The 27,954-nt window shown below is 47.4% G+C and overlaps 2 protein-coding genes and 1 long non-coding RNA gene across 11 annotated transcripts in view; 1 reads left to right on the forward strand and 2 right to left on the reverse strand.

Annotated features, from left to right (window-relative positions):
- The window catches only part of Lef1 (lymphoid enhancer binding factor 1), a 109,581-nt gene extending 97,368 nt beyond the window's left edge, over positions 1-12,213 (reverse strand). For 4 of the 7 annotated variants that reach the window (XM_040751782.1, XM_040751783.1, XM_013122592.3 and 1 more), the window contains exons 1-3: positions 12,007-12,213; positions 9,802-9,868; positions 8,371-8,504 (exon numbers count right to left, since the gene is read on the reverse strand). In XM_040751782.1, the coding sequence (XP_040607716.1) occupies positions 8,371-8,504; positions 9,802-9,868; positions 12,007-12,213 (408 nt within the window). Of the gene's footprint in view, positions 1-8,370; positions 8,505-9,801; positions 9,869-10,862; positions 11,518-12,006 lie in introns of those variants that run through there. The other 3 variants (XM_021234558.2, XM_021234559.2, XM_040751784.1) reach the window with 3 other exon arrangements.
- Positions 12,214-12,394: 181 nt separating this feature from the next.
- LOC110343307 lies at positions 12,395-15,628 on the reverse strand. Its single transcript, XM_040751550.1, has 3 exons — positions 15,605-15,628; positions 13,155-13,369; positions 12,395-12,860 (listed from the first exon to the last, which is right to left on the reverse strand). Exons 1-3 carry the CDS (start codon positions 15,626-15,628, stop codon positions 12,395-12,397), a joined length of 705 nt encoding a protein of 234 aa, XP_040607484.1.
- Positions 15,629-16,317: 689 nt separating this feature from the next.
- On the forward strand, positions 16,318-18,606 carry LOC121142326. Of its 3 annotated transcripts, XR_005879316.1 has the most exons (4): positions 16,318-16,358; positions 16,873-17,125; positions 17,629-17,729; positions 18,077-18,606. It is a non-coding gene; the product is annotated as an uncharacterized LOC121142326 (long non-coding RNA). The 3 variants fall into 3 exon arrangements; XR_005879315.1 differs by lacking the exon at positions 16,318-16,358 and having other exon boundaries at positions 16,365-17,125; XR_005879317.1 differs by lacking the exon at positions 16,318-16,358 and having other exon boundaries at positions 16,365-17,068.
- Positions 18,607-27,954: the final 9,348 nt, after the last annotated feature.

Genomic DNA, 27,954 nt, shown 5'->3' on the forward strand with positions numbered 1-27,954 from the left:
GGAGGGTGCCATTTGTAAATGAGCAATCAAAGGCTGGGAAGGGGAAACACTTCCAGAAGAGGGCCACAGACTCGGAAGTAGGCCTCAGGTCCTCTGGCTTCTAACCCTGGACCTCCCTCCATCGACGCTCAAAATCATGTTCTCAACGTCAACAATAGTGTAATCAATTTATGGCACATACTGGCTCAGAAGCCACCCCGGCCACATGTATCTCTGAAGATTATACAGAATTTCTAATATGTAAAAATGCCCCAATTGTTAGTGAAAACCTTGTCCTTTCTAGCTGGGAGAAAGTGGAAATAAATTTCAAAGGGTCAGTGACGCGATGCTAAAGGCATTCAGGGGTGGTTTCTGGGCACTTGTGGGGAAAAAGGCCCCTCGTTCCTCCCATCTACACTTGCCCTCGGTGCCTAGGATCTAGGTAAGAGACAAGAATCCTCCTGAGGCTCCGGTCCCATCCCTACTCAGTCTTCCAATGAGCCATTTTCAGATATTACCTGGAAACAGAACATACCATCAGATACTGACTTTCATCAAGCACAGAGGTCTAATGGCCTTTTGCAACAAATCAGATAATAAATAAAAGACAGCGTTGTTTGGCTGATACTTTCAGGTCTTGCATTTCATAAGGAATTTGGTTTGATAGAGCGAGCGAGCATATTAGAAATATAAAAATAGACAAGAATGTATGTATACAGCTCCTGTTGGTACGTTACTGGTCTGCCAAGGAGCGGGGAACTGATGACGGATGGACATCCCTTCAGTTCTAGGCTGATATAACTATCTCAATCCCCAATGAGCTCACGACCAAGGGATCAACACCATCATTGCTGAAGGTGTTTATGACAAAACTATCAGACTAGGGGATGGAGAAATGTAAGTGTAACTACAGTTCCCAGGGATCTGATGCCTCTGGTCTCTCACATGTACATACCTGCCTTCCTGCTGACAGACACACACACACACACACACACACACACACACACACAATACAAAGATTAATCTGTAAAGGTTTATCAGGATTGAAATTTCTAAAAATGGAATTGGATCCGATTTAAAATTTGTGGGTAGGCGACTGTTCAGCAATATTTATTTTCAAGTGAAGCTTCCCCAGAGGCACACTCCTCTTCTCTTGTCACAGAGCCTCCCTACATCTGCCTCTTCGTCCCATCTTTCTCAGTGTTGAGCAACAGCAGGCTCATTCACCCCCTCATAGTGTCTACTGGGTACCAGAGTCTCATGTTGTGCAAGCATCTACCACGGAGCTATATGTCCAGCCCTCTTTTCCCTTCTCTTCAAGACAGGATCTTACAAAATCTTCCAGGCCATCCTGAAACTTGTAATCTTTCTGCCTCAACCTCCTGAATAGCAGGGATTGCAGACTTTGCCCCCAGGCCTGGTTAATCATCTTTAATAAAGTGAACTTTTTATCGTCTCAGTAGTAAATTACTCCGATGAACATCAAAATGTGATTTCTGCAAAGCTGCCATCAGGTGTCATATAGGATTATCGATTGGTGTGCATAAGAAGTCACAATGATCAATAATAGAGCTTTGAAAGTTTCATTACCTGCAGACAGTTGCAAAAAGGAAAATGCTCTATATCCAGACCTTCTGTGGTGCAGCTTCCGTGCCTCTAACTGGGGAAGGGAGAGAGGCAACCTAAATCCTTCCTCCTTTGGGCTGCTGTGAAGAACTTCCCACACAGACTCATTCCCTAGAGAGCTTTGGAATGATACACACAGGCAAGTTCACGATTTCGGTGAACCGACCTAGAGTTGACACAGCCCATAAATGCCTTCTCCAGAGACTTAGCTCCCCGGTATCACCTCCGCTAAGCGTGAAGCACAAACAGTTGGGCAGTTCTGAGTTAGCAGTCCCTACTCGGATTTAAGAGCCCTGGCTCTTCACACACACACACACACACACACACACACACACACACACACACACACCCCACCCCCCCACCCCCCAACCCCCCACCCCCGTCCCTTTCCCGTCTTCGCTGGTGGGCTTTAATTCACTTCAGAGATTAGATCATTTACATCTTTAATTTACAGGGTTATAAGGAAAGTGAACAATTACTAAATTGTGATTTCACCTAAAGACAAAAAAAATCAAAGCAGGGCCATTGTGAGATAGGTAAAAGCACTTGTCTGTACAAGCCTGATGACCTGAATTCTAATCCTGGGCACAGAGGAAGGAGAGAACAGCCCCAAAGTTGTCTTCTGACCTCTACGCACATGCCTATTGTGATTTCATTTAAAAAATAAAATAAAACTCAGGAGTGAATGTTAGGGAATAAATCTGAGAGATCAATGAAGCAACGATGAAGGCGCAAACACCTCTTTCTACCCACTTCCTGTACAGTAGAGCCCGTACACCTTCTTGGCTCCTCCTTTTCCTCCTCCGAATGGCCTATCTCCCCCTGAGTCAGCCAGGAAAACTCTATGGTCCACCCTGGCCAGATGAATGTGGACTCTATTGGTGGTCTCAGAGCAATAACACAAACCAAACGAAGCATGCCCCTCTTGGCATGCTTACAACAGTATTCATGGGCATACACTATATAGACCACATATACATAAATAAAATTAAGAAATTTTAAGTTGCAGTATTTAAAAGACAATCATGAGTTTACATATGTGTACACACACACACACACACACACACACACACACACACACACACACATACACAGGCCTTGCTATGCTGGTTCAGGCTGGCTTTGAACTCCTAAACTCAATCTTCCTGCTTCAGCGTTCCAAGCAGCTATGACTACCAGTGTGTGCTACCAAATTTGAAAGTATATACACGTTTTAAAAGAAGATTTATTTATCTATTATGTATACAGTGTTCTGACTGCATCGCCTGAATGCTAGAAGAGGGCACCAGATCTCATTACAGATGGTTGTGAGCCACCATGTGGTTGCTGGGAATTGAACTCAGGAAGAGCAGCCAGTGCTCTTAACCTCTGAGCCATCTATCTCTCCAGCTCCCTGAAAGTATATTTTACCAGTTATTTCAATAAAGTCTATGGCTACTACTCGTTGTCTTTGCTCCCTCCATCCCCCCATATGATATTTCTTGCAGGCCAGGTTGTCCCAGAACTCACTACGTAGCTGAGGGTTAGCTTGAATTTCTGATCCTCTTGCCTCCATCTCCCAAATCCCAGGTTTACAGATGTGTGAGCACCACCACATCCCATTTGTGTGGTGCTGAGGACCGAACCCAGGGCTTTGTGCATGGCAGGCAGACACTGTGACAAACCAGCTACATCCTCGGCCTCCTCTAAGTGAGTGTATGCTTGCTGGCGTGGCATAAGCACTACTCCATTATCAGGGTACTGGCTTCCTGCCTGCAGCATGGACCAACTTGTCACAGTTGCTTATGAAGAGCACAACTTTAAAATGCACACCTCCTTCTGAAAAACCAACCTTCAGTCCTATGCCAGCAACTCCTGTGGTATGGTAGCTGCCCAGTGCTCCCTGTACCTGGAAATAATGCACATATGCATCTTCTGCTGCCACAGACAACACTGGAATGTTTTATTTTTAAACTCCAAGCCTATCTCCAGAATCAAAGGGAAACCAACCCATAAAATCCCCATCTTATCCATGATATATAAATGGAGAACAAAGGAGTCAGGAAAAAAAAATGGAAATGCTCTGATTGCTCAAAAGATGTCAACTGCATAAGTCCAAATAGGCCTGCCTCCAGAATTAACAAATTCACTTTTAAAACCTCCACAGCTGGCACGCTTGCCAGGCTCCGAGTTCAAGGTCAGGTGGGCTTACTTGTGAAACCCCAGCTCTGCTAGTCATTCCAAAGTGTGTGGCTGGAGTATGAACTAGGACAAGGAAGCAGAAGAGAATAAACCAGGGTCAGGACCGGGATGTATGATGGCTTTAATACAGCAGGATTCAGCTTGCCTGCCTGTCGCGCCTTTCAGCACTTGGGAAGCACAGGTCCTTATATTTCTGAGTTCGAGGCCCTGTGTAGCAACACTGTGTCTCAAAAAAAAAAAATCAAAACCAATCAAACAACGGCAACAGATGATTTGTTCCCACTTTGATTTAGTGAAGTTATAATATCTTGGGTTGTTCTCGTGTCTTTCTGAATAAACAGAGAAACAAAACTCCGAGGGTCATTTCAAAAGACAAACTGTAAATGCAGTGTTGACTACTAAAGGGATTCCCTGGGACCCTCCAGTAATCAACATCATTAGAGACCTGGGCTATCTGGGGGAGCAAAGGTAACCGCTCCAAATTCCTCTCAATTATGAGTCTTTCTCAACTTGGGAGCAGTGTAACGAGGAGGGATCAGACAGAATAACCAGGGACTCTGAAGAGGAATTTTCCCACACCTTCTCCTGACAGCCACATACACATATTACACAGAATTCACTTTGAAAATATATCCTATGCTTGAGGGGAAAGAGGGGAAGCCAGCTTACTTAGCTGAGAGAAATTAAACAGCTGGAATCAGACAACTAAAATTAATTCATCAGGAAGTCAAATCAGGTAGCCCCTTGCAGTACAAGGAGCCTCCTCCTTTAAAAAAGCCTCTAATGAGGCACAAGCCACAGTCACTCTCCCCGGAGTTTATATATTTTACAGCTTGTCTCAAAGCCATATGACATCGGTATAGCAGTATTCAGGGGCTTCGTGGTTAGCCAAATCCACCTTAAGTCCTTTGTCCCATAGGTGAACACTGACAAAAATCAAACCTTGGTTGTTTGTAAAGACATACAAAATCAGGGGTGGGAGACAGACCAGACACAGACACTGGTCTGAAGGACAGATGTGGATGAAGAGTCATCCAACAGAATCAAATCATCCTACATAATTAAGCATGCGTGGCCATAACATGTCCACAGGAAGTTCTACTTTCAGAATAAGGTTAAAAAGGCAGCTGAAATGGGGCAATAAACACCTTCTCTTTCCCTACCGAAATGGTGTCTCTCAGGAAGATCACAGAGAACCACAAAGTTCCAAGCTCTCAGGACTCAGAGCTGCTGTGCTGGGGGCTATGGGCAGCAGCTTCCTGGCTCCCTGGTACCACTCCCTCCCCAGGCATCAGGAGAGAAATGACAGGCTTCCCTGGGAAGGTGTTAACTATTTGGGCTACAGGGGGGGACAAATGGGTTTGACTCTCAAGATGAATGACCACAGGCTAATCTTATCCCAACAGGGAACTTACATATGTTAAAGAAGCTCAGCTCAGGATCCCCCCCCCCCCCACACACACTATGCTTGGACACCCAGCCCCACCACTGAGCTTGGAACACAAAGAACTATTTTTTGTTGTTGTTGCTTTGATACCTCAACATTGGCCTTACTTTCACAAAATAAGCTTCAGAGACGGAAAGGTTTGGAAATGTGCTTTTACTAAACTCTCTGGGGGTCCTGCCTCTGGAATATTAACAGGCTTGCACACTTTCCCATCATCTGTGCTTGAAGAGCCCCGCACTGACACCAAGCGGCTTGTCATGGCTGCCTTCTCCCTGCTTGCTCAATTTACCTGAACTAAAACTTTGCATTTAAAATTGTAGGGGAGTCTCATTCGTAAGATGTCTGCTATAGATACACTCCCTTTAAAGATGCAGTTTGAGAAGGAGGTCCCAACTGAAATGTCCTTGCAGAAGGAGAAAAGATGGATGGATGAAGGCAGTTCTCCAGGATAGGTACCACGATGCCTGGCCTGGCTTAAACCAGGAACAACCGCACATGGTTACGATGAGGTTTCAGAAGAGGCGTCCCTGTGTGTGCCACTTGGCCACAGCTGGAATTCTCGGGGCCGCAGTTAGACCCAGAAAGGAGAGGGGCCCAGTCGATGACACTCCCACCCACAGATGTTCCTCTCCTGTTCTCACAGGCAATAAACTAGGATTTGTTTGTGATGCAAATCCAAGTCACAGGGAAGCCCCAACCCTAATGACCAAATGCAAATGGTCACCCAGCTCCTGACACCCTCTAAGAAAGTCTACCCTTGCTGATGTCAGCGACACAAACAATCCTGCTGAGGGCAGAAGGAAGGAGGAAGAGAGCAGAAGTGTGGTTAGGGCGAAGAAGAGAGGCTGCCTTCCGGTTAAAGTGTTTTTGATCTCAAGAACACTGCAAACAGCTGTGAGGTATTAAAAACCAAAGATTGTAACTCACTTCAGTTGGACTCTAAAAAAAATTGACATTGCCTTGTGGTTAAAACTGAAAGGCTTCTGGAATTGTGCAAACTGCAGGGTCTCTCAATAAAACATACCTAACATGAACGCATTCTAACATGTAAGGGGATTCGGCAGAGGAACCAGAAAATAGAATAACGGTTCTCCGAACACCGTCTACACCTAGTGACATTTACTCAGCCCACAAATCCCCCCTAAGCAATGAATGGCTGATTCATGGGTCTCAACATTTTAATACACACGTAACAATAAATATCTTCCAGCCTATCAACATTTCAAAATGGTGCTGGGATATAAGGCAAGTAGGCAGGCGTGCCCATGTGTGCACATACACACGCTGGAGAAATCAGAGAAAAGGCTACAAAGACCTAAAATAGGATACTAGCTTAGAGGGAAAAGGGTAACTGCCAATATCTGTAAGAGTTATGCATAAATACCAGGAGGTTTATTATACTAATTTCCCCAAATTTCTTGTCTGGGGAGAGAAGCAGCCCTTCTCTTCATGGAATAAACAACAATTCAGTGTAAATGTACACATGGTTAAAACAGTATTGGAAGTGAATTTCTATTACCAAAACTAACTTGACTTTTTAGCTTTTCCACCAAATCTTCAACTGTTCCTCATCCAAAATATCCCTCCCATAAAAAATAAACTTGCAAAACTGTTTTAAAAAATCAGATACGGCCGGGCGTTGGTGGCACACGCCTTTAATCCCAGCACTTGGGAGGCAGAGGCAGGTGGATCTCTGTGAATTGGAGGCCAGCCTGGTCTACAAAGTGAGTTCCAGGATGGCCTCCAAAGCCACAGAGAAACCCTGTCTCGAAAAACAAAACAACAACAAAAAAAAAATCAGATACATTTGTCTTTCTGGCTCAACAACTCTCTGTTAAGTCCAGAAACATTTTAAGTGTATGTTGGGGATAATCTCTAAACAATGGACTACAATTGCTTTATTAGTTCATCCACATTTTAGTAGAAGGTCCTACACACTACACAGACAAGATTTGATCCTAACGAGCTCCATTTCAACTGCTTTATAAAAATGAGAAAAACCGTGCTCTCTACTGGAGTTTAGATACCTGTCTGAAATATGTAGAAAAATGATCAGCTGAAGTCTGAAATCACAAGGTCCGCAGATTCCACATACCCATCATTTTAACCATCCAGGCTTAGACCATTAAGATAGCCACAAGCACTCCAGTTCATTACCAGCCACTTCCTCTCTGCTTCTTTAGTGAGGGTCCTAGCTCTCAGATTCTGTCACTAAGGCATCAGTGACACCCTTCCCCCAAGTGTTGCTGGCTTCTCAGTCTGGAGAAGCACTGAGTCTCACTGAGACTGATTCACACATGTTCTTCACTGAGCTTGAGCGGTGAAGGAATGGCCTGGGAACAGGTGACCGCCTGCCTCTGCAGCTTCCTACAAAGCACGAGTATGTTCCGCATATTCACCAGTACAGTCGTGAGCACATCCTCTACAAGTTAACCATCCAGGTGTTTTCTGAAGACAGTCTCCACCCCCAGCCCCATTAAAGGAAAACAGCACCAAACAACAAACTTGAAATCCTTCATAATACTGAACACACCAGCCTAGTCCACTTGTATGACACTGCTTTTTTTTTTCAACTTCAAAAGTTCACTGAATTAAAAGACTAAAAATAGCAGCAACTTTCACTACATGGTCTTCAGATATTTCCCCAACTGACAACGAAGCGAAAATGGCTCGCCTGCCTTTCTTACAAACAATAACTAATATAATAAAGCAAGACATTTTCAGAAGCCAAAATAACAGTCTGAATATCTAGGTCCAAATGAGCCTCTGGACAGATTAGTGTTTTGAAAGCTACCTGGCCCTTGGTTGACGGAAAGATTCAATCCCTCCCATCAGCAGCATGGAAACACAGTACTTATAAAAACCATAGACTTGTTGACTTGGCTCCATTTGGTTTCATAATTTGTGATCCTCTGCTTATTCATCTCAGCACATTAGCCTAAATTTAAAAATCCAAATGGGAGACATAAAGACAGCACTGTTCTCAGGCTGCCATTCCTTATACAGCTCTTACCGAGTGATGACTAGTCACATACAATGAAGGCATTGCCAATGTGTTTGAAGAAATAAGCATTCTGTTGAAACACAAATTAATTTGCACGTCTGAAAATAATTTTCAACATCAGCATGTTACTCACTGTCCTCGGGATGGGTGGAGAAAGAGATCCATTTGACATGTACGGGTCACTATTCATATTTGGCATCATTATGTAGCCAGAATAGCTGGAGTAGGAGGGGCCCTTGTTGTACAGGCCTCCATCTGGGTGCTTTCCTGGGAGAATCCAAAAAACAATCAAAGATGCATCGACTTTCTGTTTGTATCAAACTATTTTCACCAGAAACACCTCTTGCTTCTAAGACAAGCTGGAGTTTACATAAAATATTAAAAAAATATATAACTGGGTTATTATGTTCTACTTTAGACTGACAGTATTTATGCTCTTCAATGGCTTAACAGCAAACCAGATGTTTAAAAAAAAACATGTGGTTCAATTTACTTCCACTACTGACTGATGTTTTTACAAAAATAAGTGTTATTCATCCAACTTAATTTGTTCTAATGCTAACAAACTGAACCGAGAAATACAGAAACACAAGGGAGCACACACAAACTTAAAATCGAACTGTTAATATGTGAGGCCATCTACCCCCCCAAAAACACATACACATTTCTACATTTGAAGTCTCCTTCTTTTAGACAAATTCAAAAGTTCCACCTGTACCTCTGGATTTTTACCAAATTCTGAAGGAGAAAAGTGGATCTAGTGTATGGTTAAATCCCAAATTTGTAGTGAATTAACCTTTGGAAGAGCTAATTTCATGGCTAAACTTACGTCACTCTGCCAAAGAAATGTTCCTTGACTTTTAATCTCTATACCTACTTGTTGCCAAGCAGGAAGGCTGATATACAGCTCTCTCCCTGCCCCTAGGTCGACACACTAAATGTACAAACATTCCATTCTAGACAGGCCAATTGTTAAGTAGTTGAAGGAGACCAGAAATGCCAACTGATTGACAACTGAACCCTATGGTGATCTGATTAAATTTAGAATGAACAAAGGAGGGGTGTGTGTGTGTGATTTTTTTTAACTTACTGACAAGAATCAGCAATGGGGGAAATGTCTATCATTTGATAGGAGTAGCTTCTAATATTTGTTTATAATTTAGAAGCTAGGCTCAGTTTTACTGAGCCCTGATCCATCTGTCCACACACTGCCTTCCTTTTCCTCTGTACTGAGAAACTACACACAAAAGTTTTGCAAATGAAGAATTCTAAATTATTATTGTTGAAAAATACTGCTCAGAAACATCCCTTCTTCTCTGAGAATCTGGAAGTCAATGGAAACCCAAAGACTCAGATTCATTCAGGGACTGGTTCTTAACCATGCGATACAGGCTGTGGGTTTCTGGGCTTTCTTTCCTATTATGTTGAAACAGTACTGACAGGGACACAGTCTTGCATTATCTGGTCCCAGCCTACTGAACTCACATGGAAGTATCACAACCGGATACTCAAATATCACATGTCCTCGGGTAAAGTGGGAAGAACGAGAAATCTGGCTTCTTACCGTCATCAGGGTGCTCTCTGGCCTTGTCGTGGTAGGACTCCTGAGAGGGCTGTGCTTGTCTGACCACCTAAAGGCAGGGGTAGCCACCCCAAAAGAAAGAGAGCATCTTAGAGCTGTTAACAGTTAAGATGTGTCTGCTGGTAATTCAAAGAAAGACATCTCGGTAAAACTCAATCTGGCCGTTTGGTTAAAATTAAGGACAGGATAGGCTTGATTGAGTACAGGAAAACTTCTTTTCAAAGAGCATTTCTGAGTGATTTCTAAGTACTCCGGATCAAAGGATAAAAATGGTAGCAAAAGAAAAAAAGCAAATTTGGGGATGACCTGTCCTGCTCTAACGACCCAACTTCTAGGGAGTATTAGCCTCTTTGGCCTTGGTTCGCACTTTGACAGGGTTTGATTAAATGCCACCAGGATATCGTAACTGAAAATGAGATCTAGAGACGTAAACAAAACAACCCACTTCGCTGAGGTCTTAGGGGAAATGCCTATGAGCAGCCCTGGCCGGAACTGCGTTCACTTACAACTTAAAGTCTGAATTCTATGAGGCTATCAGAGTAGAACTGGTCTGTGGTTAAAGGGAGGGAAAATTGAGAGTCGGGTTACAGACATCTAAAAGGCAGCCCAGTTAATATCGGTTTTGGTGTGCGCCACCGACCGGACTCAACCACGTGCAAATCAGTGGTATAACCCTCACCGTCTTCCGTGGGGCTGATAGCTCCACTTCCACCGGGAAGGTGGACAGTTCAAACTCCCCACCACTGCTTTTCTCCTCGGACTAGTAAATCGTGGAGGCGAGGTGGCTGGGAATCTGTGGACTACTCTGTTAGAGGCCGCCCTACCTACCGTCTGGCACAAAGCCCCCGAGTTTAGGTAGTATTTGATTCTTTGAACCTGTGTCCTCCAGGCGACCTCATCCTTCAGGCACACAGAGACTTTTTTTAACCTCATTTTGACCGCACCCTAGCCAACCTCCCCTACTTTTTGCTAGATTTTGGGAACAGAGAGATCCCTTGTATTCTAGGAACCAGGCCCCCCAGGCTTCTCAAATGCGTACTCACCCCTGCCATCGGGACAGAGAAGGTAGGTAACTCTTGGGTGTTCTTAAAGGTACTCTTTAAACCCAAAATGTCCCCGCCCCCGAAACCACCCTTCCTTTGGGGTGGGGGCAGAAGGCTGCCATTTAAGGAAAAAGTTATACTCTCCAAGTTTCTCTGGGAGGAAAAAACGTTGGGGCCATCATTTGGCTATCAGAACTTTTCTACGGTTGTCCCGGTGAGGTTTCCTCAGCTGCTCAGCCGGAGCGGCCGCTGAGGTGTGGGCTTTGGGGATCTACGCCCATCCGATGCTCGCGCGCGGCGCGGCTCTCTGCTCTCTCGAGCCGGCACCCACGTGGCTCTATTTACTCTACTCGGGTTACCAGCGCCGTCGCCTGCAGCTGGCCCCGAGATCTGATAAAGCGTGTCCCTCCTCCCCAGCCGCGGCCCGGCTTCCGCTGCTGCCGCCCGGCTCTCGGGCTCGCCTTTCTTCTGCAGAGATCCAAGGCCTGCCTAACCCCAAATAAACGCCTTTCTTTCCACTTTAAGTGCCGGGGTTGAGGGCGGAAGGACGGCGGTGGTTATGCTGTTGGGTGGCTCGGGTCGGCTCGCCCACGGCTCCCCGCAGCAGCCTCGCCGGCTGTGGGGACCCGGCCCCGCAACGCCCCCACAGTTGGGGCGCGCGCCCCACTCCTTGGCGGTTGGGACGGCCCCTCCTGGCGGGTCCACGCCCGCCTCTTCTTCCTCCCGCCTGAGGCTCGGCTCCTTGGAGCCTTGGTGGTTTAACGCACTTTTGCACACTGTACCAAGAGAGCTAGCGGATGCACTTTGTGTTCTACCCCAGGATGGACTGCGCAGCTGTGTTTAGACATCCCTGCTTTTAATGCATGGCTCCCCTCAGCCCCGCAGAAACGTCGGAGGACGAAACAGGGTCGGGTAAAGGCCAACGTTTCCTGCCCATCCACCACCGTTTAGCCACAGACACACTTGGAATAAATTTCCCTGCCCGCCGCTCACACACGTGTGCACCGTGGACCAGGGGCCGTTATTCCCCGCCCAGCCCGCGAGGGACCAGGGCGCAGCGGCCCAAGTGGCCGCGCGCGCTCGGCTTGCTTCCTCCCTGCGTCCCCTGGACCCGTCACGCCTCTCGGGACAGCGGCCCACTCACCTCGTGCCCGTTGCTGGCTGGGATGATTTCGGACTCGTTAACCAAGGATGACTTGATGTCGGCTAAGTCGCCCTCCTCTTCGGGGTGACTGATCTCGGCAAAGATCTTCTCCTTCTGGGGATCGCCCTCATCCTTGAAGGGGATCATCTCATCGGTGGCGCAGAGTTCCGGGTCACCCCCACCGCCTCCTCCAGAGAGTTGGGGCATCCCGGCGGCTCTGTAATCTCCGCTCCGCTGCGGGAGCACTCAGCGACGGCAGGAAGAGGGGGGTCGATGTGTGTGGGGGCAAGAGTTGGAGGATTACGAATGGAAGCGGGGTGGGAAAGCGAGGGCCCGCTGCCGGAGCAGCAGCAGGAGCCGCTGCGATTGCAAGGCTCTCCCACTTCACTTAGAAGGACGCGGGCGCCCGGCCCCGGGGCGAAGGGCACCAGACTGCGAGGGCGGCAGTCGCCGGCGCCTCTGAGAGCGTCTGCGGAGATCCGCGTGCGCTAGGGTAGGCTGCCAAGGCCCGGTGGCCACCACGCCTTGCTGGGGTCTGTGCGCCGAGAACACTGGTTCCGGAGGGGACACGACTTTCCAAAGTGCAGAGCAGGGTCCCGTGGCGCGTCGCCGTGCAAAACTTCTCCACCGTGGACTCCTCGGAAGCCGATTTCGGATTGGTTTTTTTCGAGAAGCTGAGAGCTGGGCCAAAAGGCTCCGTTTGCCCCAGCAGAGGTGCGAGGAGAATCAGAAAATACCGAAAAGTCCACTTCCTGAAGGGTAAACAATAAAGAGCCACCCGGGCAGCAGACGTCCGTGTTCGAGCTTCTTTCCTTCCCTTTCGCTTCGGTTTTCCTTCTGGAGGAGCATTTAATCTGCTGGGGGGGAAGGGGGACGGAGGAGGAGGGGAGAAAAAGAGAAGTTTGCCAAGAATAAAGTTTGTGCTGATGAGCGCTGGGAATCGACAGTGGCTGGCACGGTGGAGTCTTGGGGAGTCACAGCAGGAGCCTCGGGCCCAAATGTTCCAGCCCGCAGCTCGGGCCGATACACACACACACACACACACACACACACACACACACACACACACACACACACACACACACGAACCCGATCCCTCTTTGTTCCCGGCTCGAGTTTCTGCCTGGCTCGCTGGCGCTGTTACTCGCCTCTTTCCCCGCCTCCCCTGTGTCAAAGCAAAGGGCTGCCGGTGGCCCCTCGGCTCCTCCAGGCCGCCGGGCGGGGAATACCCGGAGCGGGGCCGCTTGCAAGGCTCCGGGTGAGTCCAGATGCCCGGGCCCACGGGAGCGCAGCCGGGTCCCTCCGGAGCGCGCTGCCCAGCAGGTGAGCGGTTGCGCCTTCCCACCGCTTCTCCTCGCCGCGCCTAGCCGGCGCTGCAAAGCTATTCACATGCGTCGCTTCTCCTCCCCCGCCCCTCCCCCGCCTCCTGCTCTCCTTGGCTGCTGGCTGGAGGGGTGGGGAGGAGGGAGTCTGCTAGGAGGAGGAGGACGAGGAGGAGGGAGAGGAGGAGGAGGAGGAGGAGATCCAGGTTGTCCCCCAGCACTAGTACATTTCCCAGCACCTAGAGGACGAGTCATAATTTGGGGGGCGCCTTGGGGGTGCGTGCGTGTGTGCGCGCGCGCGTGCGTTTATGCCTAGAGGGGGAAAAACAACAGCAACAACGACAAAAAAACCGCAACCCGGAGAAGGACCGGGTGCTGCTTGTAACCCCCCCCCCAAGCACGCTGTTGCCGAGGTGAAACTGACAAGAAACTCTACCTGAGTGGCTTAACTTCATCGTCTAAGCATCTCTTCTCTTGCCCCCCTCACTCCTGCCCTTGGCCAGCCTCTCTCCACCTCCTTCCCGCCGCCCACTCTCGCCCCTCACTCAGGCAAGGCGAGGAAGATGAAAGAGAAAGCCGCCGGCGCTGTAAGATGCTCTGACAGAGGGAGTGAGGCGAGAATTAGGGACTGGGAGAGGAAAGGGAGAAAATGTAACTCATTGCTCACCTAAGCAGAGAGAAGAGAAGCAACAAACACAAGAGTTGTGGCTGGGTAGTGTGTGTATAATATCACACGCTCTTCGGAGACAAGGGAAAATACAGTCTCCAGGCTTACCAGGGCGAAAGGACCAGGAAGAAGGGAGCGAATGAAGACTGGACCTCAATTATCGCTTTCATTGTGTCCTTACCACCGGATGGACGTGGATGGACGTGGGTTTTCGTCTATGCAAGAGTCAGTGTGTAAGAGACCTCGCAGAAAATGAAAATACATCTCAAAACGAGGGAAAAGTAGGACCTCGGAAAGGGAGGCATGACTGCGCAATTGCTGACATCCTGGACAACAACGCTGAAAGGGACCCTTGAGGATGTAAATCCGAATCCAACCTCAAAAAATTCCCCAGTTCCCACTGTCTCTTTGATGCATTTTGTAAAAGGATAGGACTTTTAAGGGAGACGCTTTCTGAAAGTTACTGTGTAAGTGAGGCTTAAGTTTGGAAACGTTACATTTTGTCCTTAAGTTCTCAACCCCTCCCCTCAGTCAAATATTCGAGCAAAATTATTACACCAATGCGGTAGCCATCTGCAAAACCTGGGAACAGTAAACAGGAGACGGGAAGAACTGCATCTCCATCTTCCTTAACGTGAAAATAAAACACAGAATTATGTGTTAGTGCCGTTACATAAGATCGCTCAGGCAAAGATCTCTCTTTTAAAGGTGAAATTGTGGGCTATTGCACATTGTAGACTTTAACAGTTAAGTAAGCATTTCAAGCTTTGCTTGCTGATAACTACTAGTCTGGGAGCTTGCTAGGAAGTAGTCTTCAAAGCTATATATCAGTTCAGTTGGTCCCATGGGTAATATGTAATTAATAGGTAATATGTTCCAGTCCATCATATGTAAACTGATAGATTTGGGAACAATTAAGAGGCTTGTGATAGAAGTCAGAAAAACGAAAACTTAAAAAAAATCTACAAAGCTATGCCTTACAGAAGAAAACCAAAAATGGCATTTTACTTCAGGGTGTTAGGGAGAATAGTAATGAGGGTTGCGAATGAATCCATTTTTATAGTGATGGTATGCAACGTCCATTGCTGTTGGTCTGGTAGAGGAGCGGGGGAGGGGGGGACACAGTTTTGGACATTACAGCTCCTGCTAGCGTAAATTTAACCAAGTCAGAATTTCTCCTCCGAGTGCGCCAATTTGACTGAGCAAAAGAACCCCGGAAGATGCAGTTTCATCAAAGCAGCCGAAGTAGATCGGCCCTTTTCATCAAACCCAGAGGGGGAGGGGGCAAGAAGAATGGCCAGAGGGTATTTTTTGAAAGCCTGGGGGAGATTAAATGACGAGTCTACATCTTCCCTGTTTAAGTGTTGCAACTAATTCGAATTCCCATTTTGTCCTTCGCGTTAATTATCTGGACTCTGTGAGTCATACCGAGCTCAGCTCCAGGTGTCCTGGAGATTAGGAGCTCAAGAAGATGGGAAATTTTGGCGCAATACCTAGTGAGAACGGCTTACAAAAAAAAAAACAAAAACAAAAACAAAACTGGGATAGGTGGCTGCGTTTGGTACCTTGCGGTAACCCTCCTTGGAAACATTGGTTGTAACGAAATCACCCAATGGCCTCGCTCTGTATGCATGGCGGTTGAGTGGTCTCCCCGGTGTGCTGTCTTTAGCAATGTTACAAATCTTAACTGAGGCCATTCTTAAAACCATGCGTCCGCATGTTTCAAAGCGTTGTCGGTAAAGGAAGGCGACTTTCCCCTAGATGAAGTCTTAAGAGAGAAAAGCAAGGAGATAAAGGAGGGGCGAAGTAACCCCAGGAAGTGGTGTCTCTGGGCTTCGCCTTCCTGGCAAAGGCATTCCAGCCGCCTAGCAGTCTATCCTGATTCCTGTGGGGCTGTTATTAGCATAGGCAGCCGCTTCTTCGCTTCTTGGGGTAGGGCGAGTAGGATCCTAGGTCTGGGATGTGGTGGGAGCGGCGCAGAAGCAGCCCCGCCGCCCCCTTTCCTCGGATGTTCAGGCAGGTTGTTCGTGTGAACTCTAGCGAACCACTGGAGGTTGGCTGTAGTAGGTTTACTCCTTCAGGATGTGGGTTTCAGGGGGCGTTTTGATGTGATTTAATTCCGACCGTGAAACAATTGCTAGGGGCTGGCTGCATTGCTGTTGGTTTTAACCCTCCTGGTGGCTTTGGGCTTAGCTTTGGGAGCGAACTTGTTTTATATCAACACTTCCTTCTGCATAAGGTGCTGTCGCCGGTGCTGCGCCTCTGAGTGGGGGTGGGGGCATGGGGGGTGTAGAGGGGGCGAGGCACCCAACCCCAGTCGGAACCTAGGCTTCGGGGAGCAGAGTTGGCCAAACTGCCCCGAGGTGAGCGTAGTCGAGCGCGCCGCGGCGGGGGCGGGGAAGAGAGGAGGACAACCCGCACCAGAAGACCCCCCCCCCTAGCGTTTTGTAGCCAAGTGGAGTCCTCTGCAGACCGCCCAGAGTCCTTAATTACAGGGATGAGAAGCTCAGTGCCCCCGCACGGCCCTCTCCGCCCCCTAGGTCCTAACCCTAGCTCAGGCTCCGGGTCTTCCCTTTGTGTGGCCTAGACTCTCTGCCAGCTGCAACCTAGGTGGGATCCCAAAGGAAGGAGGTGGCGGGGCCTACGGAAGAGGATGCTCTGAGAGACAGCCGAGAAGGGACTAGAAAAAACGAATTCATGTGATTCCGGGGGCGGAACCGAGACCCCGGTTTCCCACCCCAGCTTCGGCAGGAGTCTCTATCTGTGGGCACCTTCAGTTTAACCGACGTCGCGGAGAAGGGGGACGAGGGAAGTGGCAGTTTGTGTCCCAGGGGCTCTTCCGCCTTAGACAAACAAACCCAAGGCCCCTTCCTCCAGGGCCAGGGAACTCGTGGGACCGTGACAACCCCCTGCTCCAGACGCCCGGTTTCCACGCGGCCGGCGCCCGCCCGTTGGCGGCTGCAGCTCGGCGCGACCTCCCGCGCGGGCGGGCGGGCAACTGGAGCGCGAGATCGGCGGAGCGGTCAGCCCTGGCCCCGGCCTCGGGGTGAGGGAGCCCCATTCACTCTGCTTCGTGAGTCGTCAACCCCAGGCTGGAGTGCCAGCCCCAAGGCGGGGACGGCGCGGAAGGGTGACTGGGGACAGACGGTGGAGGGAACGGGGGTGGGGTAGGGGGGTGCAAGGCGACAGAATGAGTCCAAGGGGGTGCAGAGGTTCAGCTCTGCACCAGAAGTCGAGACTCCCCCACCCGGGGAGCCCGCGTCACATGGGGACAGGAGGGGTGCCGCACATGGACTTCGGCTCTGGAATACACGTGCCAGCCGGGGAACCGCTAGTCTGGGGGCTCGAACATCACATTCTTTTCTTCCATGTCTCAAAACTTTTTTCTCGCGCGCCTTAATGTGGCGTGGGCGCCGGCTTTCTGGGAAGGAAAGCACGCCCCTTCGGTCCCACTCCCGGTCCCTCTGCCCCGCCATCAGCCCTGGAGCCGGGACGCGCGCCGAAGGGCCGGCCGCGCGCGCGGGGCTCGCCTTATATCGGCGGAGGGCGGCGCCTGCGCAGGGCCCGGCGCGGCGGCGCGGCCTTTGAAGTCGCGGCGGCTGAGGCTTTCATCCTTTCTTTTTTCCCTCTCAGGCCCCTTTGTGTGACTAAATTTGGCAAGAATATGGATCCCGGCCAGTCTTTCCACGTGTGCTCCCAGCTCCCAGCTGAGAAGGCCAAGGGTTCTCTTCCGGGTAAGGAGACAGGGAGAAAGATCAAAGAGTTTGGGGAGCTGGATCTGAAATGTGAATTGAAAATAAAAATCAAGCCTGGACACATTCCAGTTTCTAAAGCAAAACCAACCCTCTGCAGAGGCCATCTCGCTACGGCGCTCTTTCTCTCTGCTCCCTTTTGCTCCTTTTTTTTTTCTTTCCCTCCTCGAAATCACTCGAGCACATGGGATAAAATAAAGACAACATAGGGAAGCACTTAGATTCTCCAGATTTTGTTTTGCAGTAATTTTATTAGGGAAAATATCTTGTTCATAATTACCGTTATGTGAGGCCAAATTTCTTCAGCCATAAATATTGTCTTCTTCCAGCATGCTTCACACTTTCTTCTGTGGCCACGTTTTTTGAGAGGGAGCGCTGACACAACACGTGTGTACGTACTGTTTGTGCATCCTGCTTTTTAACCCCTCTGCACATGGTTACGGGGCACTGCCTGTTTCCCCCACAGAAACTGGATTCTGGAAAACTGATGTTAACAGCATTTTTAATCGCTTTCCCAGTTGGTCTCCATGGTTTGAAGTCGTCTCCTTGGTGGGTCTACCCATGTGTTTTAAACACGAGACTCCACAGAAACGTTTGTGTCTGTGGTGAAAAGTCTGTAAGCTGTCGTCTCTGACACACTGCTCGAATGAGGTCTGTGCAGAGGTATTTTCCCAATAGTGTCCCCAGGTCCAAGACAGGCTCAGGACCTGCCTCCCCAGCAAGGGGTGAAGGTAGTTAGGGGCATCTGACCTCTCCAACGCCTCGTTTTCTCTGCAAATAGCTGTGTACCGGTCTACCTTCCAGAGAGATAATGCATGTGAAAAATGTGCAAAAATAAAAATAAGATATTAGACCAGGATTCGAGATGCTTCTTTAAGAGGGGAAAAATCTGTTAATTGCAAAACCAAAATGAATTAAGTCCTGGGAGCTTTTACCACAGAGGAGGTAAACGTGACTGTGGGAATGAGGAATCCGTGGGTAAAGTACTTAGAAGAACAGCAGAAAGAACTCTGACACAATGGCGGGAGGAGTTACTGAAAGGTATGCAAGAGATGTTTTGAGAAACAGTGTGAGTCTCCCCAGAATGCGTGTTTTAGACTATCATGTCACAGGCCGCAGTGTCCCAAGTTCACAGTGCAGACTTTGATTGAGATGATAGAAGCAAGTGTGGTACTTAGGACGGTTAGCTCTTGTGGGATACTAACTAACCGGAAGTCACCCCACCAAATGGAGTCATTTTCCTGGTGGCGTCTCAGCATCAACTCTTCAAAGTAGCCCGGTACAGATTGGTAACAGTGTAGTCAGGATGGGAATGACCAGTGTTGCTCTGTCCTTTACCCAGGCGGGGGACTTCCAGGGCAAAGGAAACAGAGTCCTGAGATACTCAGCTTTCTGCTACTTTCTACTAACAGTAACACCCAGCTTCCCCATGTGAAGGGACACCACAGCAGTTTGGGTTGATGGACACTTAGGAGGTACCTTCTGTTTGTGTAGCCCACCTTTCCACAAAAGTCACAGGTTAGAAGTGGGGCCAATCCAGGTAACTGATCAACAGCACCCTTCCCTTCCCTTCCCTTCCCTTGCCTTCCCTTCCCTTCCCTTCCCTTCCCTTGCCTTCCCTTCCCTTCCCTCCCCCCTTTTTTGTTTTTGTTTTGTTTTGTTTTTTGAGATAGGCTTCTCTCTGCAGCCTTTGCTGTCCTAGGACCAGGCTGGAATTGAACTCACAGAGATCTGCAGATCTGCCTGTGAATGCTGGGACTAAAGGTGTGTGCCACCACTGACTGCTTGGCTCCTCTCATATCTCCTTACAAATACAAACTTTTTATAATTTACTTTTTATTTTGTGCACATTAATGTTAAATCTGCACATGTATGTTGGTGTGACGGTATTAGATCCCCTGGAACTGGAGTTACAGACAGAAGTGAGCCACCATGTGGGTGCTGGGAATTGAACCCAGGTCCTCTGGAAGAGCAGTCAGTGCTCCTAATTGCTGAGCCATCTTTCCAGCCCCCATTTTCTGTTTTTTTTTTTTTTGTTGTTGTTGTTGTTTTGTTTTGTTCATTTGCTTGTTTTTCAAGACAGGGTTTTTTTTTTTTTTTTTAATGTAGCCTTGACTGCCCTGGAACTTGCTTTGTAGACCAGGCTGGCATCCAACTCACAGAGATTCCCCTGCCTTTTATTCTGGGATTAAAGATATGGGCCACTACTGCCTGGCCTCAGACACAAACTTTTTAAAAATTTAGTCTTGGCCAGAGGAGGAAAATCAGCAAAGCACTGAGTGCTCTTGCTCTGTCTTATCTGAGTGGGCAGTGAGGAGGTCTTGGAAATACTAAAAACAACAGCAGCATCAAAACTGGATCACCCTCTAAGAAAAGAAACTCTGAAGAAGACAGCATAGCTAAGGGATTTACTTCCTTTTGTGAACCTGTTTCCTCAGCGGACCTGGTGATGGGGGCGGGTGGGGGGCTCTTGGATGTTGGTAAATGTGCCTCCTAAGACTGGCAGCCTTGGTTTGTATTCTGGGGTTTCCAGGGCTCTGTCAGCATTGGACAAGGCCCTAATCCCTGGTTTGAAGCCAGAAGCCAAAGCCACAGCCTTCCTGCCTAAGGGCAGCAGTGGCACCAACTGAACCGTAGGGAGATTAGCGCAGAACAAGGTCATTAGTCTCATTGTCCACCCAGTTCCTCCTAGCACACTCCGATAGGAATTTCACCTGCAGGGACCGCAGCCTGCCTTTGATGTGTGGGATCTACCCAGTGCAGTGTTCTGGGAAAGTGCCTGAATGGCAGGCTCTCCATCCAATGCCTGGAAAACACATCTCCACAGGCACGGCCCTGTATTGAACAGGTTTTCAGTGTGGATCTCTTCAAAGTCAATAAACTAACCTGGATACCCCGGATGGAGCCTCCTGTTTTCAATGGTGTGACTTTTGTTGGGGGGGGAGGAGAGGGGGTCCTTATACTTAATTTGTACTTGTTTTCATTAGAAACTGGGTAACTGTTCCAAATTTTCATTTATTTCTCAAAGGAGTGAGTCAGCCTGCCCTACATTTGATCTGGAGAAGACTTTCATTTTCAAAGTATTTCTTTCCATAAAAACAGATGAAATTATCTCTATTAATGTGTATATGGGGGTGGGTGGGTGTTTCTAGTTTTGTTTTGTGTGTGTGTGTGTGTGTGTGTGTATGTGTGTGTGTGTGTGTGTGTGTGTGCTTCTAGTTCTTAACTGTGTCTTGCTTGCCCAGCTACACTTAAACTCAGAATATTCAATTAGGGGAGAGAATTCCCAAGGCTGAATGAAAGCGCCAATACAAATAGTTTAGACTACAACATTGTCATCTGGCTCGAGTAAACACTTATTTGGCAGAATAAGTCTAATTGCCTTATCTGAATTTGACTTAAAAGGTCCTGTAGTCCCACTCTGCCAATTCCAGATCTCAAGCCCGGTTGGTTCCCTTAGGTTGAATTGGCAGAAAACGGAGCGGGGAGATTAATTACTCTCCGATCAAGTTGGGCAGTGCATTTTGACTGCCAGTTCTGATAACTCTCGGTCTCCTAAATGTATTTTAGGGCTTGACTCAAACAGATATGTGGTCTTTGTTCCTCAGTTTTTTGGGGTAGCTGTTAGATTGCCTTACGTTGTATTACAGGAGCCAGTAGTTGATCTTGAAGAGACTTCTGCTCCCGTGGCAAAGTCAACCTTTCTCACCTGTAGTCGAGACTCCACAAGTCTTCAGCTTTCTCTCTGGTGGCTTCCATGACTGTCCCTCCACGCTTCACAATAAAGTCCTTTGTTCATGTCCCCCATGCAAGACTTCCCAAGTGTTATGTTAACTAGTTGGTTACTGCCTCTTAATACCATTCTCTGGAACCCTTGGTTCTCCAGTGTGCCGAGGTATGAGCACACGTCTGACTCCTTGGCTCCAGCAGCCTCTGTACAGAACTCGCAGCTGGGTAGATACTTCCAGACCTTACTCCCCAGCTTCACCCAGATTGCAATTCTGGTTATTTTACATTCTTTGATGGGCTTTATCCCTCTGTCCCCACCCCCCAGTCAGCCTGGCATCTTTCTCGCATCCCTTGGAACACGACGTGTCTCATGAGGTGGACACTTTGTTTTGCCTTCTCTTCAACAGCACAGAAAATAAACTAGAAAGGCAATATAAATTACCCAACATGCACTTGGCAGTAACTTGATCCTTACCACGAATGGAAATATAATGAAAGATTCATATATAATTTTAAACTAAAACTCTAGAAAGCAGCACATTAAATTAAACAATACAATTTAGCTACTCCTCTGTTTCCAAGAGAGATTGGTTCTGTAGCCCCCAAGGACCTTTAACTATAAGGATGTTCACATAAAATACTGCTTGCTGTGTTTACATATAACCTACACACCCTCCAATATCACTTTACTTTAAAAAATCTATTAGCAGATGTTCATTGTCCAAAGTGATGGGCTTCATCATGGCACATTCACTGAAGAACATCACGGACTATAAATATACGCACCCTCATTACCCTTTCCTGTACTCCCTTCTCCTGCTACTCCCCCTCCTCTTCCCAAATAATCTACTTCTCTAGATTCAATAATTGAAACCATATGATATTTGTCTTCTGAAATCTGGCTTGCTTTATTTAATATGCATATACCTAGTTCTATCCATATTCTTGCAAATGGCATAACTGTTACTGATGGCAGAATAAACCCACATTGTTTTTGTGTTATCCAGCCATTGTTGGATACTTAGACTGATCTATCTATAACTTGTCTATTGGGAGCGGTGCCAGAAGACATGGACGCAGAGGTGTCCCTGTAGTATACTGTTGTATATTCCTTTGAATGTATGCCCAGGAGGGTCCACCATACTGATTTCAATGCCCACCAGCAGTATTTAAGGGTTTATCCAGCCCCCTCCCCCATCCCCTCATCTTAGCCACCATTTGTTTCTGTGTTGTATTGGGTTTTTTTTTTCTAAAGATCCATTCTGACTGGAGTGACATAAAGTCTCAATGTATTTTGATTTACATTTTCCTGATGGCTAAAGATGTTGAACATTTTTTTCATGTTTATTTGCCATTAGTACCTTATCTTTTCAGAGAGGTCTGTTCTGTTCCTGTTTCCTGATTGAATGATTTAGGATCTGTTTGTTTCATTGTTTTCGTTCAAGTTCTCTGGATATTCTAGATATTAATTGTCTGTGAGATGTATATCTGGCACAGATTCCCTTCCTTCTGTAGACTGTCTTTTCTCTCTGGATTGTTCTTTGCTCTATGGAAGTGATCTGATTTAATGCAATCCCATTTCTCAAGTCTTGCTTTTAGTTCCCAAGATGCTGGTCTACTTTTCCAAAAGTTCTTTTTTTTTTCAATCCTTTTTTTCTTTAAGTTTTTACACGTCACTCTCAGTTCCCTGTTCTTCCCTTCCCTCCCTCTCCCGATTCCAAAAGTTCTTGACCATGCCTAAATCTTTTTTAGTTTCTCAAGACAGAGAGAGTCCCTCTGTGTAACCCCAGAGGATGTCTCGGAACTCAATTTGTAGACCAGGCTGGCCTTGAACTCACAGAGATCCACCTGCCTCTGCCTCCAAGAGCTGGGATTAAAGGCGTGCGCCACTACTGCCCAGTCCATGCCTAAATCTTGAAGTGTACTCTCTGTTTTTCCTCCAGCAGTTTCAGAATTTGGATTATGGGCTGTGATCTGTTTTGAGTTGGTTTTTGGCATGAGAAATATGGATATAGTTTGGTTTGTCTATGTGTGAATATCCCGTTTCCTAGCACCAGTTACTGGAGAGACTGTCCTTTCTCTTGGTGGCACCTTTGTAAAGAAAGTAGGGACTGCAGCTGCATGAGCCTTTTCAGGGGTCTTCTGTGTCCTTGGTCTTCGTGTCTCTTCCCCAGTGCCGCACTGTGGAGTTGGATACTGTGGCCCTGCGGTGTAATTCCAGAGTCAGGGCTTATGATGCCCTCAGTACTGCTCTTTCTGCCCATGACTGCTTTGGTGTTCAGGGTCTTTTGTGTTTCTGCATCAACTTTACATTATTTTTCTGTTTCTGTGAAGGATGTCTCTGGAATTGTAGCAGAGATCACACTGAATCTACTGATTACTTTCAGTGACGCAGCCATTACCTTCCCACACATGATACTAATCTGCTAACCCACAAATGGGAGGTCTTGCCATCTTCTAGTGTCAAGTTCGGTTTCTTTCTCTCTTTAAGGTTTTGTAAAGATTTTTTAAGCCTTCCTTGTTAGATTTGTTCCTAGGTAGTTTTGTTGTTGTGAATGGGATTGCTTTCAAGCTTTCTTTCTCAGCATGTTTGGGAGTAGAAGAGCTACTCATTTTTACATATTGGCTTTGCATTCTGCTCCTTTGTGGAAAGGTCTCAGCACATCTCCTCCTCCTGGTGGGGTCTTGACAGTCATCTAAGAACAGAATCAGGTGATCTGCAGTTGGAATAATTACGTTTCTTACTATTTTCCTCTTATTGTCTTCTCTTCCCTTATTGATGTGGCTAAGACTTCAAGTACCATTTTAAATGAGGGAGGCTGTGAACACCTTTGTCTCCTTTCTGATTTTAGAGGGATTACTTTCTATTCCTTATCCAGCACAATGCTGGCCAGAGACTTGTGTATAGCCTTTATCATGCTGAGGTGTATCCCTTCTTTCCTTACTTTCTTTAGGGCTTTTATCATAAAGGAATGTTGAATGTTACCAAAGGCCTTTTTTGTGTCTATTCACCAGATCATGTGATTTCTGTCCCCAAATCTACATTTGTGCTGTCTTTAACACTTTTTGCTTTGAGCATATTGAACCATCCTTGCACCCTAGAATGAAGTCAACTTGGTTGCTCCTATGCACTTCAAATATCTCTAGATTATGTAAATAGCTGATACATTGTATTGATTAGGGAATATACTGGCTGATTTTGTGTGTCAACTTGACACAAGCTAGAATCATCAGAGAGGAAGCAGCCTCAGTTGAGGACATGCCTCCATGAGATCCAGCTGAAAGTAATTTTCTCAATTATTGATCAATGGAAAAGGGCCCAGCCCATGGTGGGTGGTGCTATCCCTGGGTTGTTGGTCCTGGGTTCTATAGAAAAGCAGGCTGAGCAAGCCATGGGAAGCAAGTCAGTAAGCAGCTCCTTTCCATAGCCTCTGCATCAGCTCCTGCCTCCAGTATCCTGCCCTGCTAGAGTTCCTGCCCTGACTTCTTCCAACAATGGACCATGACCTGGAAATGTAAGCTAAATAAACCCTTCCCTCCCCAACTTGCTATTTGGTCATAGAAATCCTAACTAAGGCAGGGAATAATAAGAAAACAAGTCTTTTAATATTCAATACAGACACAAAATATTTCCTCCTTTAATTCTGTTTCTTTAGAAGGCAAAATGAGTTTTAGAGAATAGGTCAAAATTGTGATAATTTTTTACGGGTGTTTTCAGTTCTGCTTTTGTTTTGAGATGAGGTCTCACTATGTAACCCACCTTGAGCTCCTGATCTTCCTGTGTCAGCCTCCCAATGGGATTAAGGTATGCACTACCATGCTCAGCTTTTGTAAAAATCATTTAAAAGTGTGATAACAGGGCTGAACTCTCAGAAGATGCGAAGTGAGCATTTGTGGTTCAGTGTGTTGCTGGATTGTCTGGGTATTTCTTCCACACTCTAAATAATGAATTCGCCATTGAATGTGAGCATAGACCCTGAAGATGTTCTGTATTCTATATTCTAGAATAGTTTGCTCTGCCCTGTAAGACTGCCAAACTCACAGCTCTCTGAATCCCCCAGGATTAAAGTTTCCTCAGGAAATCTATAACACGAGCGGTATCTGTTCCCTCTACAGAGTTCATATTCGGCTACAGTTCCTCATCTGAGTCTTGGGATGTGTGGGGAAGGCAGTAAATCCCTCCTGACCTGCGCCTGGAGTTCTCACCTTCATAAACCATTATCCTTAGGGTTAGGACAGTGCTTTACGGGTATTCCCCATGTTGTGCCCCATTTCAGAGGAGTGAACTCTGTAAAGAGGAAGAGGAGGAAGGGAGAGAGAGCAGGGCTCTCTGGAGGCTCGGGCGAGGGAGCTGGAGGCCCGGCAGTGTGGAGACACCGGTCAAGCGGGGGCTGACGAAGCAGGACAGGGAGCTGGAGGACAGCAGGGGCTCGTTTGGGACCATGCCTGGGAGCTGAAGAAGAAGAGGGGGAAGAAAGAGGAGGAGTTGTCGGTCCTTGTTGTACCTTTACAGCAGAGAACTATATGTGTGTCACTCTTTACTATGACTTAAAAGGAGCCGGGCGGTGGTGGCCTACGACTTTAATCCCAGCACTCGAGGCAGAGGTAAATGGGTCTCTGAGTTCAAGACCAGACTGGTCTACAAAGCAACTTACTTACGGGACAGCCAGGGCTGTTACACAGAGAAACCCTGTCTCGAAAACAAAAGAAAACAAGAGTTCAAAGCCCATTCTAAACGACACTTCCCCCAGAAAAGGCCATATCTCCTAAGCATCCCCAAACAGTACCATCAACTAGAGACCAAGTATTCAAATCCATGAGCCTATGGGGACATTCTCATTCAAATTACCATAGACAGTAACCTACAGATTCTTTCGTAAGAATCGAGCCAGGCGGTCGACAGTCTGATCTTCGGAGCAAGTTCCAGGACAGGCAGGGCTATCCAGAGAAATCCTGTCTCAGGGGAGATACACACACACACACACACACACACACAGATTAGATATAGACATAGACATAGACATAGACATAGACATAGACATAGACATAGACATAGACATAGACATAGTTATGGTGGCTCCTGTCTCTTAGCACCAGCGATAAATCAGTTAGGGATGGGAAGATCCTTGGGGCTCCCTGGCCCAGCCGTCCTAGTCTGTCAGTGAGCTCTGTGTTCCATTCTGCGAGAAGCCCCGTCTCATAATTCGAGTGGAGAAGTGATTAGGGATGGCATCCATGACGCCACCCTCTGGCTGCTTTGTACAGGTCCCTTTAATTCTGTAATTTCTCATCACCATCTGTCTGAGTAAATTCTGCCTTTCTAAAGGTATGCTAAAGCATAATGTATAGAGAAGATAGAAATGGAAATCAGGTTATTGGCATGGCAGTTGAAGTGTTGAAACACCAGCCAAGTAAATTCAGTGAGATACTATGTATTACAAAGTGTTTTCAGTAAATAGACGGAAACCTGTCAGTGGGCCCAGGATACTGAGCAGTTAGGTCTAGGTCTCCGATGTCCCAGGCATGGGCATCTGGGGGAGGAGGCGCTGGGAGCAAGTGATGAGGTGATTTCCAGAGGTAACTGCGTCTCCGAAACAGAAGTGTAGGACTCTGGCGGATGCAAGACCAGGGGGCGGAAGTGTAGACTGCTGTATGCTACAACAACCTAGGCTCGCCCGTCCTCTGCTTTAGTTCATACATCAGCCATCAAACACAGCAGCAGCAAAAGTCTTTTGGCTGCAGCACAAAACTGAACTCATTGAGAATTAAGAGCGTTCTCTGAATATTTTTATAAAAAATGTTAAAAAATACACAGCTGAGATGTAGTCTTGATCCCGCCCTGTTATGAAATATCTTAAGTGGCGCCGCCCGCAACCCCCTCTTCCTCCCCCCCCCCGTACCCCCTCATCCCGTCCTGTCCCGTCTTCCCCCACTTCCTCCCACCAGTCCTCCAGTTCCAAACAAGTGGAAGTCAGCCAACTTAAATATTCAATAGGAACTCTCAGAGTCATGCCCAGATAATCTGATCAATCCGTATATCAGAATTGTTCAGAAGGGGACTGTGGAGGCAACTGAAACACGGGTAAGGTCAGAAAAAATATTAGCTAATTTCTCGGGTTACCTGTTTCGTGCTGTGCGGGGGCGGGGGGGGGGGGTTAAAACAGTGATAACCAGCAGTGAGGAGTTACTCCAGGTGTGGCCTTTAGAGCTTGCTCCTGCCTATCAACAGCCCAGCTTCTCTGTGGGGCCTGAAGCATGCTAGGTGTGAAATCACTTGATAAGCTGTTTCCACTGCTGTGCTGTGAGATTTTTCATAGTTTGGTCCCTGAAAACGGAGGGAATTAGAACTGATGGGAAGTGTGATTTGGTGCCCAAAGAGGTGAATTGCCGCCTCTCCCACCCCCAATTCACCCAAGTGAGATACACCGCTGCACAGCTGTTCCCATTTCTAGGGAGATCAGCAACAAGGGAGATGACA

The sequence above is a fragment of the Mesocricetus auratus genome, unplaced genomic scaffold (assembly GCF_017639785.1).
Source record: "Mesocricetus auratus isolate SY011 unplaced genomic scaffold, BCM_Maur_2.0 Super-Scaffold_100009, whole genome shotgun sequence".
Taxonomy (NCBI): Eukaryota; Metazoa; Chordata; class Mammalia; order Rodentia; family Cricetidae; genus Mesocricetus; species Mesocricetus auratus.

Coding starts and splice junctions, on each gene's coding strand:
- LOC110343307 (XM_040751550.1), bottom strand. CDS start 15,628: ATGCATACAGAGCGAGGCCATTGG. Junction 13,370..15,604: donor ATACAGAGCGAGGCCATTGG/GTGATTTCGTTA, acceptor AGCGCCGGCTAG/GCGCGGCGAGGAGAAGCGGT. Junction 12,861..13,154: donor CAGGGGAGGCGGGGAAAGAG/GCGAGTAACAGC, acceptor CCCCCCCAGCAG/ATTAAATGCTCCTCCAGAAG.